The 20,503-nt window shown below is 38.3% G+C and overlaps 1 protein-coding gene across 12 annotated transcripts in view; it reads left to right on the forward strand.

Annotated features, from left to right (window-relative positions):
- The window catches only part of DMD (dystrophin), a 2,113,538-nt gene that overhangs the window by 1,473,555 nt on the left and 619,480 nt on the right, over positions 1-20,503 (forward strand). For all 12 annotated transcript variants that reach the window (XM_081792827.1, XM_081792829.1, XM_081792824.1 and 9 more), the window contains one exon: positions 10,523-10,755. In XM_081792827.1, coding sequence (XP_081648953.1) covers positions 10,523-10,755 — 233 coding nt within the window. The remainder of the gene's footprint in view (positions 1-10,522; positions 10,756-20,503) is intronic.

Genomic DNA, 20,503 nt, shown 5'->3' on the forward strand with positions numbered 1-20,503 from the left:
CCCTCTTTCTCTCAAAAATAAATACACATTGAGCATCTTTTCATGTGTCTGTTGACCATCTGGATGTCTTCTTTGGAAAAGCGTCTATTCATGTCTTCTGCCCATTTCTTCGCTGGATTATTTGTTTTTCGGGTGTGGAGTTTGCGCTTTCAGCAACAGCCAAATTAGGGAAAGCGTCTAAATGTCCATCAACTGATGAATGGATAAAGAAGATACGGTTTATATATACAGTGGAATGCTACGTGGCTGTGAGAAAGAATGAAATCATGCCGTTTGCAACGACATGGATCAGACTGGAAGGTATAATGCTGATTGAAATAAGTCAATCAGAAAAGGGCAGATATCCTATGTTTTCACTTATATGTGGATCTTGAAAAAATTAACAGAAGACCAGGGGGGTAGGGGAGGGGAAAAATAGTTGCAAACAGAGAGGGAGGGCGGCAAACCACAAGAGACTCTTAAATACAGAGAACAAACTGAGGGTGGATGGAGGGGTGGGGGAGAGGGGAAAGTGGGTGATGGGCATGGAGGAGGGCACCTGTTGGGATGAGCACTGGGTGTTGTATGGAGACCAATTTGACAATAAATTATGTTTTAAAAAATGAAACACAAAAAATCATTAATAAATTATTAACTCTGATGAATCAATCTGCCTCTTCCCACCTCCCTCCATCTTTTTGTCTCTGTCTTTCTCTAATATATATATATTAAGGGAACATCCATCCCTTAGTGTTCTCCATAAGGAACTGCTTAGTACATTGTACCCTCTTTCTAATCTTGATAACAACAGCAGCAAATGCTGGTCGGGACTCTGTGTCACACATGGCACTGGTTTTGGTGACCTCATCTTGTGAGTGAGGCTTATGAAGGTCTGGCACATGCATAACAACTTTAAAAACTCATTGCGAGTTATTGTGCTATTTAGAGCAAAAATGTAACTTACCCCCCCCCCCCAAATAAGAGACTCCTTTAGATTGAGTTGTGTAGGGTGCTGTTGGCCTGCTTCTGCTCATGCTTGGCTATAAAATCATATCTAATATTTAGGTAGGAGCAATTCTGTTAAAATAAACAACAGATTGGATTCTTTAGTTCAGGAATTTTTTCAAGTGCAACAATTTGGGGTAAAAAAGCGGTATGTTTCCTGCAATGAGAGCTCTGTAGTACTCCGTATACGATGTTCCCTAGCTGGTTATACCCAAATGCAGAGATGGGTTTTGTTCTGGTATCAGTTTTGGAATTGATGATCGACCTTTATGAAGAGCATCTTCTTTATTATGATCTGATCTGGCTTTCCTTCCCTTGTCTTCTGCACTGTGCTACCTGTTTTGTGGCTGTCTTCATTACATTCTCTACTTTGTTCATTGGCAAAGGTAAATGTGCACTAACAGTGAATTTTTACTAAAGGCATTGCCTTTCGAGTATCTTAAGAGCAAAATGCTGGCTGCCCCATTTACAGACATCGTCGAATTACTGTGTGTATCTTCAATTCTCTGTCTTTCACACGTTAACCTGAAGACCATTTCTTAGCTGTGTTCTCTTCACTGCATCAGCACTTGTTTGATTTTTGTAGCAATGGGCAGAGCACTTTTAGTCCTGTTTTGGATACACATCTTTAATAGGCAGAGTAGATGCTGTATCAGTTATCTCCTGCCGTGTAACAAGCTACCCCCAAAGTTAGTGGTTTAAAGCAAAAATCCTGTATTTCACTCATGAATCCTTGGGTCTCCTTTGGGCCTGGATTATCTTGATGCTTGTTTTCCTGGGCTCACCTGGGCTCATTTATAGATTCATGCTCAGCTGGTAGTTGATGGTCTCCCTCATGTACCTGGCACTTGTTAGTTATTGGATGAAGCAATGGGTACGACAGGGTCACTTGCCTTTCATTATTTAGTGAGCCAGCATAGTTCACGTAGTGGTGAAAGGGTAACCAAGCCTAGCCCAATGTCCAAGCATTTCTCAAGCCTTGGCTTGTATCATGTTTATGAATATTTTGTTGGCCAGGGGCACCTGGGTGGCTCAGTCAGTTAAGCGTCCGACTCCTGGTTTCAGCTCAGGTCATGATCTCACAGTTTGTGAGTTCGAGCCCCATGTCCGATGCTGCGCTGGCAACACAGAGCCTGCTTGGGATTCTCCCTCTCTGCCCTTTCCCAGTTCGTGCTCGCTCTCTCTCTCTCTCTCTCTCTCTCTCTCTCAGAATAAATAAATAAACTTAAAAAAATGAATATTTTGTTGGCCAGAACAATTCGGCCAATCTGTATTCAAGTAGTAAAGAAATATACTATAGCTCCTGTTGAGAGGATCTAGAATATCTCATTACAAGGCGCTAGGTATAAGAAAGAAAACAATTTGTGGACGTTTATTCTCTACGAGAGATACTTTTATTTTTACCATCAAAATCTTTCCTGTGTAATATTATTCGCTATTCCTTGTCAGCTATAGCTTCGGATGTTCACTGCTTCTTCAGCGTCTGCCCTATTTCATGTGGATGAAAGAAGTCCTTATAACGATTGCACTTAACTATACTTCTGAGGTACAAGAGGATTCAAACTTGGATAGGCATAGAAGACGTCCGGTACAAATACTAAACAAGTATATGAACCCCCCCCCCCCACATACACACACACAGTAGGGAGGGAGAATAGAGACTGAGGGAGAGAAAAATTTTAAAAGCTTTTTATCAGTTTTTTTCAAACAGAGGCACGTTCCTCCCCTCAGGGGACATTCAATAATGTCTGGAAACACGATTGATTATCACAACTGGGGAGGTGCTCTGGCCAAGGATATTGATAAACACCCTACAGTGCATGGGGCAACAACAGACACCAAAGAATTATCCACACCAAAATGTCATTAGCGCTGAGGTTGTGAAACCTGGCTTTTTACGGCATGCATATCGGAAGAATTCATATAACGTGACTTAGAAGATGCAAGCTGAGAAAAAAAGAAAAGGCAAGGTGATTTCTGTCTTCGATTTAGTGAAAGAAGAGTACTTATTTGGGTGAAGTCAGATTGGAGGCATTCCTCGAGAGTTGTATGTAACTTGTGGGAGGAAGCCAGATGTGCTTCGTTGCTCTAATCCATGTTTTTATGGCTAGTTCAAGGTGATTTCTCTCTCGCTGGAATGGATATTCGATGTATTTTGTAGGTACTATACGCTGTAAACCATAGCTCTTGGAGTCACAAGTATTTGAGTAATTAATCATTTTTGCATATTGGATGGAACACGTAGAAAAAGTATCTGATGATAACATCATTTTTAGAAATATGTGTAGTGGTTAGTCATTTGTCTTGGGATTGTCACTTGTTAATGTGAGATCTTGAGCAAGTATTACCTTTCTGTAAAATGAGAATAATACCTATCCTGGATATTGTTCACCAAAAATTAAATAAAACAGGGCTTATAAATAACCTTGCCTGGCATGTAAGAAACCCTGAGTAAATGGTAGTAATCAGAGTGTGGGTGGTAATCTCTCTTCCTTACAGTAGCAGCAAATATTTCTTATTTGGATTATATTCTTTGTAGCAGGAAAGAATCAGCCAAAAAGTGATAAAGTAGCATCACTGAGCTTTAAAAGTCTGTGGCTCCCACACCTAACATTCTTTATCCTTAAGTTCAGAAATACAGGTGGTTAACATGAATCCTTGAGTTCTGATTCTCTAGCGCAAACCCTTATTGTGTGAAAATGTAAATAATTGATGCTAGTTGAGTCACATATTTGATTTCCTCTTTATATTTTTATTTTTAACATTTATTTATGCATCTATGCATTTATTATTTTTGAGAGAGAAAAAGAGAGCACACACACAGGGAGGGGCAAAGAGAGAAGGAGAGACAGAGAATCCCAAGCAGGCTCCGTGCTGTTGACCCAGAACCTGATCCAGGGCTCAAACTCACGAACTGTGAGATCGTGACCTGAGCCAAGATCAAGAGTCAGACATTCAAGTGACTGAGCCCCCCAGGAGCCCCTAATTTCCTCTTTATTTATTTTTTTATTTTTTTTTTAATTTTTTTTTAACGTTTATTCATTTTAGAGACAGAGAGAGACAGAGCATGAATGGGGGAAGGTCAGAGAGAGAGGGCGACACAGAATCCGAAACAGGCTCCAGGCTCTGAGCTGTCAGCACAGAGCCCGACACGGGGCTCAAACTCACGGACCGCGAGATCATGACTTGAGCCGAAGTCAGTCGCCCAACCGACTGAGCCACCCAGGCGCCCCCCTAATTTCCTCTTTAGAATGATAAGAAATAATATAGACAAAAGTAAATGTTTATGGATTCGTAACATTTGTTTCTAATTTTCCACGTGTACCTACAGGTAACAAATATTTAGAGGGGAAAAGTAAGTTTTTTGTCTCACCCACTGCATAATAGCTATTCTTTTTGAGTCCATACATGATCTGTAACTTTGTTAAAATGTACGCTCTAACTCTTACATATTTCATTAAGCCACCTGCCAGACTTTCAAATATTCACAAAGAAAAGTGTTCCCCAATGTTGTTTACATGGAGCCCATTATTTTATCTCTTGGTGATATGGACATAGCTAAACAATTGTTCCTACAACTGACAGTATTAAACACTAATGCATTTTGACCACATGTACAGAATGGTACTTTTAGATATTTTTTGCTGGCGTGCACCCAATAGTTTGTCATTTAGTCGGTTGACTGACTTGTCACATATAAAAGTAAAGAAAACAAAAACGTTACCCACATTCATACAACAAAGCAAGGAAGAGAATATGTGCTTCTTGCTTTCTTATCAACCAAAGAGAGACCTGTGAATTACAGAAAAACCACGTGTGAATACTTCAAAGGAAGTATGCCAAACACATTGTGTATGTGTTTTTTAAAAGATTTAGTAGCTCCTTTAAAGCTCTAAGTAAAGCTGTTAGTCTGACTAATCATGTACCCTTGAAACCAATTAAATTTTTAGACTAGAGAAATGTTCTTCAAACACTTCTGAAAAAAAATGAGAGTTCCCTCCTGAAGCCAACACCTTTTAATTAACAAAATACTCAGAGAAAAGCTGTGGTTTGCAATACACCTACTGTTATTCATGCTACTATCCCAGTGTGCCAAACTCAATTCCTTTCCGTTCTTTTGAGCTTGACTTTCTGTCCGCTTAACTATGGAAAGAAAACACAGTTTTTGCTGGAGATGTTTAATTTTCTAATGAATGCACGAGAAAAACATTATGCTGTCGTCATCAGTAGTCAGACTGTACGAGCTCTGTGTGTTGTGTGTACATCTATCTATACAGATATGTATACACACGTATGTGATGTGTGTATCTATTCGGCTTAATTATACACATTGTAATTAATACGTGTGGTTTGACCGGCAGAGTGGGAAAGACAACAGAACCTGTTGCTGGAAAGACAGTTAATAGTGTGACATCATTGTAATTATTTTTCTGTTGTGACACTATCCTGGAAAAGATACTTCCCCCAATCAATGTACTTGAGAAGAATAACCTTGGTCTTCATTGTGGTTCGGGAGGCTGGGATCTCAAGCAGCCATTCCCAGGCCAACTCCTTGTGACCCTAGACCCTAGATGTCCACCCCTTGTGACTCAAGCCAAGGGGTGGACATCCAGGCAAGCATATCAGACTGTGGGGCATTAAATGGGGCACATGCTGGCTAGAGGGGAAGCCATTTGCCATGCTTCTTAGGAAGAACCTGGAAACTCATCCCACAAGTTTGGGTCTAAGATTCTGTATAGTCATTTATGTGTCCTAACTCCTTACCTGATCAGGATTATGAGTTGAGAGAACTCTCAGCAAGTTCTCTTTCTATGTTTTAAATTCTGAAGTTATTGGGAAACTCTGGGAAGACTTAATATCCCTGCCTGACCCTTAGAGTCAAGATTCTGTTGCTCGGTCTGGGAAAAACCACTTGGAACCGCCCCGTTGCAGATCTGACCAGCCCATACTTCACCCAATGAAGTGATTTTGCTTATGTTTCAAGTAGCATGACAGTGGAAAAGAAGGAACTTTATTTTTTTCTTTTTAGATAAAAGTGACGGCACCTAAAAATGTAGTATGAATCAATATGATATACATCATAAAATAAGATGTTCTCAGGACCTCAAAATTTCTCCTTTGAAACATCTTGCTTAATAAAATGTGTGTGTGTGTGTGTGTGTGTGTGTGTGTGCGCGTGGATCTAGAGGCAAGTCTTTTTTAGGAAAAGTGAAATATTTCAAATAGTGTTCCAGATAGAATTGGCCCTAATAAAATGTGAACTTGATGGAAATTAGCCTCTTTCAACTTCATGTTATAGCACTTATTTCCCTACTCTTGGCGACCCAGAGTATCTGAGTTTAGAATCCAGCTCTCAGTTACTATCAATTACTACCCTCTAGCCACTAAGCAAACAAACAAACAAAAACCTAATAAAGATGAAAGATTTTGTTCTTCTTACTGATGATTAGATTTAAGTAGTGAAATGTTGAAGACTTGAAAATGTTGAAGACCCCAAAGAGTAGTGTAATTCTGTGCCTCATGGGGACGTTTTGGCTATTGGCTTATCCTGGTTCTCCATAAATCACAGAAATCTAGAGTTGTGATTGGAAAAGGAAATGGAATATTCATCTCGGGAAGGGAGAGGAGAGTTTTCGGAGAAAGGCACAAAAGTGTGGAATGGCCAGTGCTCATTGGAGAATACTGAATAGAGACTGGGGTGGAGAAAGGGAAGAATGGAGGAAGAAGAGGCTGGTGTGTGAATTCTAGTTCAAAGAGCCCAGAGTCCAGAATGGCATGCTAATTTAGAAAATCAGGAGCCAGTAAACATTGTTTGAGCAGCAAAACGAAAAGGAGAAGAAAACACATACCCACAGTGCACCTCCTGTCAGAAGAATGCTAGGAGATGACTTACATATATCAATTCATAAAATACTTAGAACAATTTCATGAGATTGGTGCTCTCTTTCCCATTATGTAGGTGAAGACTCTGAGGCTCACAAAAGTTCAGTTTATCGAGCATGATATAATCCCTTGCCTCAAAATGCCTGTAATCACATCCAAGTTTGTATATCTAGGAAATGTTAATGCCAGCTGTCTGTGAGAGAAGTACTATTATAATTGCCATTTTACAGAGCAGTAAATTGACATTCAGAACGCTTAAGTAACCTGCCTAGGGTTAGCAGCTGAGAAATGGCAGAGTGAGGATTTAAATCCAACAGTCTGGCCCTAGATAGTTTGTTTTACACTTTGCTTCTTGATCCTGTGTTCTTTCCCGCCTTTTATCCGCCCCCACCTTGATAGAAAAATGGGCAACAAAAAAATTGATTGGTTCTATTTTCTCTCTTTAATATTTGACCTCCCATTGTCTACCCCAAGCAATGGCTCTAATTTTCTTGTTCCGGGAATAGTTAAGAGTGAGAGCCTAGGAACATTCTGTGTTCTAGTCTTCGAGAAACCATCCTTCAAGGTTGTTGTTGTCTTTTAGAGCTCCCCACAGGTAGAAGGACCCTAAGTTTACTGAAAAGCTTAATGTGCATGGATTTGTGTCTTTAGATTCACTCATTTATTCAGAGGACATCATTTGAGCACCCGCTGTATTCCAGGACCTGTCAAAGTACAGGAGCCAGAGGCATGAACATGGGGGACCCAATTTCCCCTCCCTTTCCCGCTCTGATAGAGTTTTCAGATGTTGTTTTCAGATGTTGAGTGCCGGGGGAGAGCAGAGCAGCAAGGAAGGGCCCAACTGGTCCATAAATGAGATCATCTGCCTATGGCTGGCACACACATGGCTATGTTGCTGACCTTTTAACCTTCCTCTAAATCTGCTTCAGCTGGCTTTGTACTTGGTGTTACTTGTTTTTTTACCCCTCGTTAGAGAACTTTGTGATATTATCATCCCAATGTCATTTGTCTGTACTTTTTCATCATCTTGAATCATTCTCTGTTGTTCAAGTCTCTGGCCCCAGCCTTTCTTTTCAGTAGACTTTTTTTTTTTTTTCAAAACAGTTGAGAAATCTGATAATTGTCTGTATTCTCATCTTTCGCTGTATGGAGATTTCAGAGGACATGACCATTTCCACTTCCTTGAGCACTTCTTTGTTGGCCAAAAGTAAATCTAGAAAGAAACAAATGTCCTTCCTGCTCTTTTGAGGGTTAGATTTTCAATAAGTCAAGTTAAAAACAACAAAAACAAAAAAACATTGTCTGACACTTGCCAGAACCTTGAAACCATCCCAAAGTACTGTATGTTACCTCAGTATCTGTTGTGTATCTATTTTCAGAACAAATTGTCCATCTTTTCTAGTCAGCTAGGCATTCAGCAGTTAGCTCCCACAGTAATGTTTTAATTTAGCTTTTTTTTTTTTTCATCCTCACCCATGCATCCTCTTCAGGGATTTGCCTCATCTCTTGGAATCCCGTTTAAGATTTTTAGATCTTCTTGGACCCCATGCTTCCTACTAGAGTGTTGGATCACAAGATGCTATTTCTGCTGCAGATTATATGTCACTCTTTCTAGAAAGAGCCTGAGAGTAGCAAGATAGATTCAAGAAACAATTTCTTTTTCTCGTCAGTATAATTGTTTTTTCAGTCATTATGTCTTGACATTAGGTTTGATTCTATCTGACACCCTACATTTGTTTTCTTTCTTTCTGCCTGGTTCAAGATTATTTCTTCCATCTGTAGGAAATTCTTGTTGTCCCTGAAAAGCTGGAGACACAGGAGACGTCCCTCCAGTCTCCCTCATCATCTTCTCTAACAAAAAGACAACCTTCGAAGTACATGAAAATTGATTTATGGCTACCTTAGAATGGAATGCCCACATGGCCCACTTGTCCCTTCTTGTCCATGATTCTCAGGTCTCATGTTGAGGTGTTGTCATTTGCAGCTTTCTCTCAAAGCGTCCCTTTAAACTATGTCATCCGCTATTTCTCTGCTGCCGGTCTCCTGGATGGATGTAGTGGGCTTCAGAGGCTACCGACTTTAAACTCAATGAGGCCTTCTGTACCCCTCATCAGTTAGCTTCCATCCCCCCGCTGTGTGGCTGTTTGTGGGTGTTAACATCAGTTCACACCAGCAAGCTCAGCCCCCTTTAGTAAATACAGAGCCACATACAAACCTTTGAGGTTTTCCCAAAGATTTCACATATTTCTACCCCTTATCTCCAACTTCTCACTGTATTTGTTCATCTCTACGTCTCTTTTTTATCAAGTGTTGATGAAAATAGTATACCTAACATTATTACCTGCCAGTGTCAGAAACTGTGCTGATATTGTTGTTATTTTCTGGAACTGTTTTATATACTTTTCATATATTTATTTTAATATATTTCATATATTTTCATTGAGTCCGCCTTTGGATTCTAACCATTATCGTGTGCCATCTTATGCAATAGTGCTCCACACTACTCCACTCCAAGTAGAAAAATTGCCGAAAAGACACTTTTACACTGCCGAAAGTTCTATACCAATATCAAGTATTTTAAGTTCAGTACAGAAGAATCTACATTTTATGGCTACTTGATACTGCTTCATTTGCATTGCAGCTAATGGTTTCTGTTTTTGTTCTGCCTGATGAAACTCTGGTGTGAGGTGATACTTCACTGTGGTTTTGATTTCCGTTTCCCTGATAATGAGTGATGTTGAGCAGCTTTTCCTGTGCTTGTTGGCCAATCATGGGTCTTCTTTTGAGAAATGTCTATTCAAGTCCTTGGCAGATTTTTCATCGGGCTGCCTATTTTTTTGTGAATTCCCTTTGAATCACTCAACTGAGAGCCTTCATTCTTAAAATATAGATTGTTTGGAAACATCCATCTAATTTAGTAGATTTTGATTTTGGAGAAGTATTTTAACTTTCCCAAATTTTGGTTTCACCTTGTGTAAATTGGTGGTAATGATGATCTCCCTGCCCAGACCACAGTGTTGTGGTAAAGAATCACAGAGAAAAAAATTCTGTTAGGTCTGATTTACCAAAAATAATGTAGCTTGGGTTTTCTCCACTGCCAGTCATGTTATGACCAGTCTGGAAGAACGGGGAAAAAAAATACGACAAGCTGTTCCCAAATTAATTGGCTTTGATTTTGCTAGATTTTCACCACCTCCAAAGTCATTTACTTCCCGTTCAAGGAAATAAGATCTTATCCAAACTTTACTTTTGCTTTTGTTTTTCTTTGAATGAGAACAAATTAGTAAAAGTTATTCACTTGGTAAGATGTGAATACTTTTTTCTAACTGATTCCACAGTCTATAGAGTTGGTATTTGAGGACTATTGAAATTAAATTAACTGTCCAGCCATGAGAATAAGCAAAATCATTTTGAACGATTGTTCAATGTACGTTAATGAAAAGTTTGAGTCTCTGAATTATCCTATCATGTAATCCTGTTAAAAGTATTCACATTGTTGGGAAAAAATATGTTATGTCATAAATAATACTTTAGCTCCAATTGTGGTGCTTTAATTAAGCTTGTTCTGTTGTTATTGAAATTGGCTTCTTTGCTTGTGTTTCTAATTTTTCTTTTCTTTCCTTTTTTTTTCTTTTTGAAAAAAAAAAAAAATTAGCTCCTAGTCAGACTGTTACTCTGGTGACACAACCCGTGGTTACCAAGGAAACTGCCATCTCCAAACTAGAAATGCCATCTTCCTTGCTGTTGGAGGTACCTGCTCTGGCAGATTTCAACCGAGCTTGGACAGAACTTACCGACTGGCTGTCTCTGCTTGATCGAGTTATAAAATCACAGAGGGTGATGGTGGGTGATCTTGAAGACATCAACGAAATGATCATCAAGCAGAAGGTATGGGGAAAAAACGAAAGCCTGGTTGAATTTGTGATTTAAAGGGAAAAATTTCCACACGTCAGTTCACTCTCCCAGACCCTTTTCCCACCAGGTTTCAGGCAGCTTTTCTCTGTCAGCCACACACTGTCTCTACTCTGTTCAGCCTGAGGATGATCCAGAAAAAAAGTTAATGCCATTTTCTAAAACAGCCATAAATTAAAACGGAATGATACAAGGAAAAAACCATAAACTTTACAAGTATAATTGGCTTAATTAAATTCACTTAACAACCAGTATTTCAAAAAATCTATTTAATAAGTAGTTCAACTGAGCTCTTTACATTTAAACTGTTTGTTTTGGAAGCTTTCAGCCATAATATATTACAGAATCAAATATAATAAACTGGGAATTGGTTGTTCACTCTTTTGAGTTGTCTGGGCCAATTTTCCTCCTTTAATGATAAGTATAAATGAAAGTTATAATTTTTTTAGAAAAGAAGAGCACCAAACATAATATATTTTTCAATACTTTAGATGTTAATACTGGAATTTATACAATGCCATAGTCAAATAAATATGTTCTTAATACAAAGATTGCATTTCTCAGCCTCTTGGAATCCATTCTGCAAAATCATGACATCAGTTAGAAACATAGGAATTCATTGATAGAAATCTGGTTGACTTAGCTAGAACAAATACACTATGTATCTTTTATATTTTTGAATGAAGAAGAAAAATCATTTTCAAGTGTTTATTTGCTGTAGTTATTTCACTGGTAAGTGATTTCCAAATCTTGTCTACAGAAGTAATAAATTTCTTTGAAGATATTTAGTTAGTACACAGCTACTTTTTGAAAAAAGGAGTAAGGCAGACATTTTTTTTTTAAAGTGAACTTTAGCAATTCAGTAGGAATAAAAAAATTGGCTAGTAAACAATTTGCATCCAAAGTACCTTGATTTTAGACTCAGGACACCTGAATTAAGTGTTATTTCTTTGTTACTTGCAAATAACATGATTGTGGTCAAATAATTCTCTGGGTCTTAGGACACAGACCCAGGAAATAAGATCTTATCCAAACTTTACTTTTGCTTTTGTTTTTCTTTGAATGAGAAAAAAATAGTAAAAGTTATTCACTTGGTAAGATGTGAATACTTTTTTTTAACTAATTCCACAGTCTATTTCCTTTTCTGGGCACAGGACACACAGATTCACATTCGTATTCAGCACATAGTGATGGACATGTGTGTGTATAAAGATATGTAACCTAGTATATAAGTACGTATAATTTTTTTCACTACTCCTTTAAATTTTTTTAATGTTTATTTATTATTGAGAGACAGAGAGAGACAGAGCACGAGAGGGGGAGGGGCAGAGAGAAAGGGAGACACCGAATCCGAAGCAGGCTCCAGGCTCTGAGCTGTCAGCACAGAGCCTGACATGGGGCTCGAACTCACAAACTGTGAGATCGTGACCTGAGCCGAAGTTGGACGCTTCACCGACTGAGCCACCCAGCGCCCCACTGTTTTACTACTCCTTTATAACAAGTATTAGTAGATACATTCTTCAGCATGAGCCTTTGAGATGTTATGCTCCTAGTAAGTAGCAGAGCAAAAATTCAAATCCAAGTCTGTTTGGTTCCTAAGCCTAAACATTTTAACTACATACACTGCTTGCCAGTACCCAAGTAAGTGTGGCTACCGTTTAGTGGCATATATGTTTTTATATACATAGTCTATGCCAGACACAGTGCTATGCATTTCCAATTTCAGGGTGCTGATAGATACAGAAATAAGAGATACGTTCTTTCACAGTATCCTGTTGAGTTCTACCAATACTTCCAAGAGGTATTACTAACCAGAGGAAACAACATGTTATAATGTTTAAAGCAAGGCCCTTGGAGTTAGATTGTCTGGTTTCAAAGCTTGACCCTTCTACTACGGTTGTGTGACCTTTGGTATGTTATCCAACCTCCCTGAACCTGAGTTTATCTGTACAACGTGGCTAATGATACTATCTCTGCATTATAAGTTGTCATGAGGATTGAATTAGGTAGTGCGTGGAAAATGCTTCCTATCCTGCCTTCCTTACTAAAAGTCCTCAGCTAATGTTAGTAATTAATATTAGCTTATAAATCTGCCTGCTCACAGAATTTGCATTATGCAAACTGTCTGTCAAATAATAATACTACCTGAAAATAAGAGCTCATTTCCACACGTACAGGCCATTCTGCCATTGATGTTATGGCCACCTGTAAAAGCCACTAGGGGTTAGATTGGAAGAGGAAGTCCCCACTCCCTTGTGAAGAGTTTGTGATCCTCGCCTTTAGGATCTCTTTAGAATCGACCTGCTCAGTAGTCTTCACAAAAATAAGTTGGTCTTTTTCAGAAATGACCACTAGTTTGATGCCTCTTCAAAATGATAATCTTTAAATATAGATCCAAAATTAATTCAGAGGAAAAGCTCAAATGCCATGCCTAGGGTCACAGAAAGCCAGGAATTTTTAAATACACACACACACACACACACACACACACACACACACACACACACACACACGATAGAGATATCATGTATATCATGTCTATATAGATAGGTATAAATATTATATATTATATATATTATTCTCTTCCCTTGCTCAATAGTCGAGTGCTTTTCCTGCTTCTTCCCCTCGTATTAAAAAAATAATGCAAAATAATTGATAAAAAATAATTTCTATAATGAAAAATAATTTATAGCTTTAAATCACTAACTGGCCAGTAAAATTACCCTAAATAAACATTAAACAAGTGTGAGTGTGTGTATGTGTATGTGCATGTGTGTGTACATGGACAAGAAAAAGATAGGTTTGGGGAGGTATTTATTATATTTATTATATCAAGGAACATTTTTCTCTTTGTAAAACTGTAAATAAAACAGTCCTTAATTTAATACTTGAGGTGTGAGAAATGAGGTAGTATTCCAAAAGGACTTTATAAACTACAAAACACTATCAGTGCTAATTTGTTCATATATACATGTAACACATTTTTATTGAGCTACTACTAAGTGCCTGTGAAATACAGAGTTGGGCGAGATAGGAATGCACAGATTAAAGCAGGTGAAGGAAAGAGAGCAAAAATAGCACTAGGATAGAAATAAATTTCTGGATAATACCTAGCACGTATTTAACACTAGTCATATGCTGGTCACTTTTAAGTACTTCACGTGTATTACCTAATGCACAACAACGCTGTGAGATTGATAATAAAGCACATTGAGGTTAAATAACCTGCCCAAAGCCAAGTAGTAAAGAGATAGCAGAATTTGAACTCAAGCAGTCTGGTTCCAGTGCCCCCATCCTTAACCACCATAGTTTTCTGCCCCCTTGGGCACGGCTGGGAGATGCTCTAGGGACTTACTTCAGGAAGAGGACATCTGACTAAGCCAGGGAAGAGAAAAGAGTATTAAAGAACAAGCTGGCATTAATCAGGTAAATAAAAAGGGAAAGGTAATCCTGGCAGAAGAAACAAGCCACACTTTTCACTGAGGCGGAAAACAGAGTAGTGTGTTATACAAATTACGATTCCGAATGGCTGAAATTAAGGGGGTGGGGAAGAAATGGATGTGGTTGCATAGAGAGGGATGGGTCTAAAAAACAGGGATCTTTCCTTGCTAGAACAAGGGGTTTTGATTATAGCCTGCAGGCAGTGGCAACGCTGAAAGGATTTTAAATAAAGAAGTAAAATCATCAAGTGTAGTTTAGTTGAATATCAATAGGGTTCTCGGGATGTAAGCAACAGAAAACATCCTCTGATTGAATCAAGCAGAAAGTCAATGTGCTGGAACTGGCATGGAGTCAGTGGAAAAAGGCTTAGAAAAGACAAGATACTGAGCATGCCTGGGCATCTGGTCTGTAGGAACTGCTCGAGTGTCTCTGTGACTCTTTTTTCTGCAAACTGCGTAACTCTTCAGAATGCAAAATCCTGGAGAAAGGGAATCCAGTTGACCTTGATTGGGTCACAAACCCAACTCTTAGCTAGAGGAGAGCAGGGAACTTTGCTTTAAAACCAACTCCTTCCAAAACCCCTCACAGTGAGGGAGAAGTTATTCCCCCTCAAAGAAGTTGGGGTCTTTTGCAAATAGAAAAGGAAAAAGATGCTGAGCAGCCAATGAGCAATAAATGTCCCCTGAATGTGTAGAACGGGATGAAGGATGGGGCAAATAAAGGGGACTTGGAGGTGATGATCATAATCGAAGCACTGTTTATCTGTTTGAACTTTCCTCTGTGGAGACCTGAGATAAAGACTCTTTATGCCTCAGAACCTTAAATTTAAGTTTGACCCTTGCACCAACAGTAGCTGGCTCTCAATAAGTGTTGATTGCCTGATGAATAATGTGAATGAAATGTGCTATAATAGCTTCATTTTTAACTGAGATTGGAATTTGGGATTTTAATTGCAGCAAATTAGGTGAGAGGTGGTAACAACTTTTTATGAACCTAGGAGAACTTAGTTTTGAACTTAGGAAGTTCAGATCAAACCTTAGACATACAGTGATTGAAATATTGTTCCCAGAAAGGTAATAAGGACCAGAAATTTGAGCAAGTTAGCTTTTCATAGTTCTAGACCTTGAATTCAAAATTATATACTTGAGATTAAGCTTCTGTTCTCCTTTACCATTAAGTTAGTTTCTCAGTTTAGAAAAAATGTGCTGTCACTATTTTGAAATAACAGTAATTTTTACTAAGTGAATTATATTAAGCAAAAAATGGAAGTTAAAATGACAACTATAAATTTTTAAAAAGATTATAAAATGTAGCCATTTAAAAAATTAAGCAACTTGGGGCACCTGGGTGGCTCAGTCTGTTGAGTGTCCGACTCTTAGTTTTGGCTCAGGTCATGATCTCACGGTTCCTGGGATCAAGCCCCTCATTGGGCTCTTTGCTGACAGTGCAGAGCCTCCTTGGGATTCTTTCTCTCCTCTCTCTGCCTCTCCCCCACTTGCACACTCTCTCTCTGTCTCTTAAAGTAAATAAACATTTTTAAAAATTTTAGCAACTTGACTGCTTAACTTTAGAGTCAAAAATAGACCATGAGATTGTAAAAGGATACAGATGTGAAATGTACAAATTAAACCTTTAAAAGTAAAACATACATGAAGCTCCAAGTTGATTTCCTAACATTCTGAATTCATAGCAGAGGGTGATTTGTAATTTATAGTGTCAAAGAAATGTGAGTTTTCAAAATGCTCTTTTCCTAATTGATCACGTGTTTACATACAATTGAAACAAAATTGTTTTGACGATTATTCATTGTTTTCTTTTACTGACAATCTATCGAATGAGGGGGAAATATGTCTAGAGGTTTTTTTACTGAAAGTGATAATGAAATAGAACAATTTGGGAAAGAAAGGAGGGAAAGACGAAGACGGGAAGGGAGGATAGAGGGAGGGAAGGATGGAATATTAGGGAAAAAGAGAGGGAAGGAGGAAAGGAGAACTGAAAGAAAGGTTGGAGGGTGGGAGGGAGAAGGAGGATGGGGAGATAAGAGAGGAGGCTGGCAAATTGAGGAGAGCTTTGTGGCAGTGGGGAACTGTGTTGCTATCAACACATAGGATTTAGGCAGCTATATGATACCAGTATTTTTTATACTTCTGGTATCTGATTGCCTGTGCTAAATAAATTATAGTCTTTTTTCAAGTCACTCTGGCCAGGTGTTCAGGATAATTCGCCACTAAATCTAAACCACAGACACTTGTATTGAATAAAGAATTGAATCAGCAAAGGAGTTTTATCCTCTAATAAGACCTCTCCAGGATGGGGTTGAGACAAATTGGCCAATCTGGACAAGATGATAATAGCATTGTTCAAGATTCATTTTTAACTACACATTACACCTCTACCTGGGAGATTTCATTACCCAAAAATTGAATAAGAAGTTTTAGTAGGCACAGTGTTATTTAAATGGGAAATAATTACTTGGATGTGTTTAAGTTTTTTATTGTTAAGATCAAAGTCTTTAATAAAAGTTCCATGATTATTTTTTTGAACTCTGGCTATATCTACACAAAGAGCAATTGAATGGCTCCAGAATCATTCTGATGATAACTTTTGTTGAAAAAAATTCAGCCACAATCTTAAGACAAAAGAACTCGTCTAGCAGGGACCTGGGGTTGTTGAAACAGTGTGGGGGGGAAAAGGCTTTGATTGTTTAAACTAAAAAGAAAACAAAACAGAATATTTCTTTATATTATTCTGTTGTCATGAGCATAGTAGAAAAGTGAGTATTATAAATAGTTTGCCTTATTCAACAAATGAGGAAAGTTACAGACAATATAGTTAATTGATCTAAGGTTATTTAGTGAATATCATTGTCCTAATGTAAATCCGGATCTCTTGGGCATAATATTTCTTCCTTCTTTGTCTTTTTCTATAACCTCCACCACCACCTTTCTTAAGCATCTCTTCATTTCTCCACCAAATTAAAAAAAAAAGCAACTATGCACAGTTTATTTCCATGGGTATCCAACAGATATCACAAGTTAGATGACAGTCATCTCAGGGCAAGGAGATTGATTATTCGGGCTTTTTTCTTTTGACAAACAACCATCCAGCCCTCATCTCATCCTTGCATTTTTGTACAACCTTGTATAAGAAACACCATACCAGAGGGGGCCATCTTTCCATATATAGAAAGTGTGTGTTGCCTTCTACAAAGAATAATGTTGTAATATATTTGGCTGACGATATTTGCAAATTTTGTACTGCAATTATCTTCTGACAAATGTACATGTCTCCTCTAGAAAGCTCATAACTATGTGAATCACTGCTCCACATGCATACAATTTTCTTTCCTTACCTAATGAGAGCCAAATTCACTATTATCTTCACTGAAGGATGTAAAGATAAATCAATGTCAACAATATGATTTAGATTATACTCTCTGGTCATGATAAAATAAACACTCCTTAAAGACAAAGATCATAGAGTTGCAAACACACCCAAAAAATTCCATTCTCGAAGTGTCATAATGACCTTTTTATGGAATGTGATATCATACACTTTTTGGCTTAAAGATAAACATAAGTTTTACCAAACTACATATTTTAAAGTCTGTGAATAGAAATGCATATCTTAATACATTTCAATTCAGTTCACTGTAAAATTTTCTGTCAAAACCTTATCAACTAAAAGTGAACCATGATATTTACATGAATCCTGATAAAAGCCAGTATACTGTGTTTTCAATAAAATACCAGTGGGATTCTGATAAGGAAGTTTATGTTTGTCATTGTTTTTAAATAGTGAATTCTATCTCAAAGTTTCCTTGCTTGAGTCTAAATAGGGGTTCCTTTATGTGAAATGGCCTTTATTATTTTTATAAAAATACCTAAAATATTTGATCTTCTCTGTTTTATAAGAAAGCAGTATAAGTAATTCAATGTAGTTTAATCTTTTTTGAAAGCTATATAATGTTATTATAGTCTGAATATTATTACCTGCTCTGGGGGCTTTTCATTTCACCATAATTTTGGGTTCCTGAAGCCTATAATTGTAGTTACAGTGTGTAATAATATAAGTTCCTCTTACCGTTGCCCTTAATGGTAGTGTAATGGGAGGTAACATTAATGTTAGGTGTATGGTTCTTTGTTCATTTACTCCTCAGTTCCTTGTCTTTGAAAAGCCATGTTGCAAAGCATGCTAAAGGGGACTATTAGGGAAAGATGTTGGAAAGAGATAGTGGGATAAGAGCTTGGACTTCAATTTGATTTTCTGTGTGTTAGCAAATAATTGAGAATATGATAATACAATGCTCACACATAATTAGTAGTTAAGTGCTTTTGTACATTTAAGCACACTTTTCTGCATCTGATTACTTACATTAAAATGATAAATATATATGTATATAATTAACCCCATATGAGGTAGCCATGTTTAGTAGTTTGTAATGAAAATAAACGTTACTAATATTTTTTTTCCTCCCTCCAGTGGCCACTTTGAGACCTGAGTTACAATGTCATACAGATTCATTAGAGCTATAGTGTCTACCTTCAAAAGGCTTTTGGTATAAGTTTTCATTCATCTGTTATTTATTGAACACTTACTGGTGAAAGGCATCAGTGTTAGGTGCTCTTGGAGATTAAAAATAAAAAGAATAGGCAAAGAGAGGAAGGTGGCGGCAGAATAGGAGGGCCCTAGGCCCACCTCGTCCCTTGAATACCACTAGATAAGTATTGAATCATCCTAAATACCCCAGAAATCAACCTGAAGACTGAAAGAACAAACTCTGCAACTAAAAGGACAGAAGAGGCCAGGTTGAAGAAGGCAGGAAGTGAAGAGATGTGGGTTACGGGACAAACAGATTGCAATCTCTGCGGAGAGGAGGTAGCTGTGGTCATAGAGAAGGAAAAGAGAGAAAGAAGCACACAGAAGAACACACAAGGAAAACATTTCCCCATACAGACAATGGTTTGGAAAGCAAGAGGAGCTGAATTCTGTGAGTTCTTTCAACCAATGGGACTTAAAGCCTAGAGTTTTAAAGGTCACAAGGCTTGCCTGGGATAGAGCCTGGAGAACACTGTACTGCTCCCGGATAGAAGTCAGGCAAACAACCTGGATGCATATAGTATGGAAACGGTGTTCCAAAAAGTACCTAGAGCACACAATAGGGAGACATTCACTCTTCTTGAAGCATGTCCCTAAGAGGCAGCATTAATGGAGACACCTCTCCTGGAACAAAGTAGCTGTCCAGTGCCATTTTCTTACTCAGTCCCTCAGCATAAACACAGAGCCACCTGCTGAAAGCAGTGCAACAACAACACTGGCTGCCAAACTTGCTTACGCTAAGTCTCAATGCCTGTTCTCTGGTGGAACTGCCCTACTCAGCCACACTAGGCTCAGTCCAAGTGTGGTGGGCCGTTCCCACAGAAAAGCAGCACAAACCCCCTCCCGCACTCTGTCTCCAGATCAGAGAAATTGGCATAATCTCCGTTCTGGTGGAGGTGGTGACAGGTCTCATTTCACAAGCAGACCAGAGCACACACAGTTAAAACTCACCACATTCAAACAAGGGACCATGTACTACCCACAGGAGGCAATTAGAGCCTCTGCACACAGCTGGCCCCTCTGCAGATCAGAAACAACACAATAACAGAATGTGTGTAGCACACACCAGACACAATGCCTGAAATGTCAGGCCCTGGGTCCTACAGGACCCCTTCCTCATAAGGCTCTTACTTTCAGGAGCAGGAAACATAACTGGCTTTTCTAACACAGATAAGGCAGAGACTTAGACAAAATACCAAGACACCGGAATTTATCCCAAATAAAAAAAAAAAAGATAAGGCCACAGCCAGAGATCTAAGTGAAACGGATAAAAGTAACATGCCTGATGGAGAATTTAAAGCATCAATCATAAGGCTACTCACTGGGCTTAAGAAAAGAATGGAAGATATCAGTGACACTCTTACCACAGAGATTAAAGAGTTAAAAAAGAATCAGAGGTGAAGAATGAAATAAATGACATTAGAAACATATTTGATGCAATGAACAGTAGGCTGTAAGAATCATAGGCATGAATACATGACATAGAAGAATAAGTAATGGAAAGCGATGAAGCTGAACAAAAGAGAGAAAGAAGAATTATGCAACATTAGAATAGACTTAGGGAATTCAGTGACTCCATCAAACAAAATAACATTCCTATAATAGGAGTCCCAGGAGGAGAGAGAGAAAAAGGGACAGAGCATTTATTTGGAGAAATAATAGCAGAAACTTTCCCTAATCTGGG

The sequence above is a fragment of the Panthera onca genome, chromosome X (genome assembly GCF_046562875.1).
Source record: "Panthera onca isolate mPanOnc1 chromosome X, mPanOnc1 haplotype 2, whole genome shotgun sequence".
Classification (NCBI taxonomy): Eukaryota; Metazoa; Chordata; class Mammalia; order Carnivora; family Felidae; genus Panthera; species Panthera onca.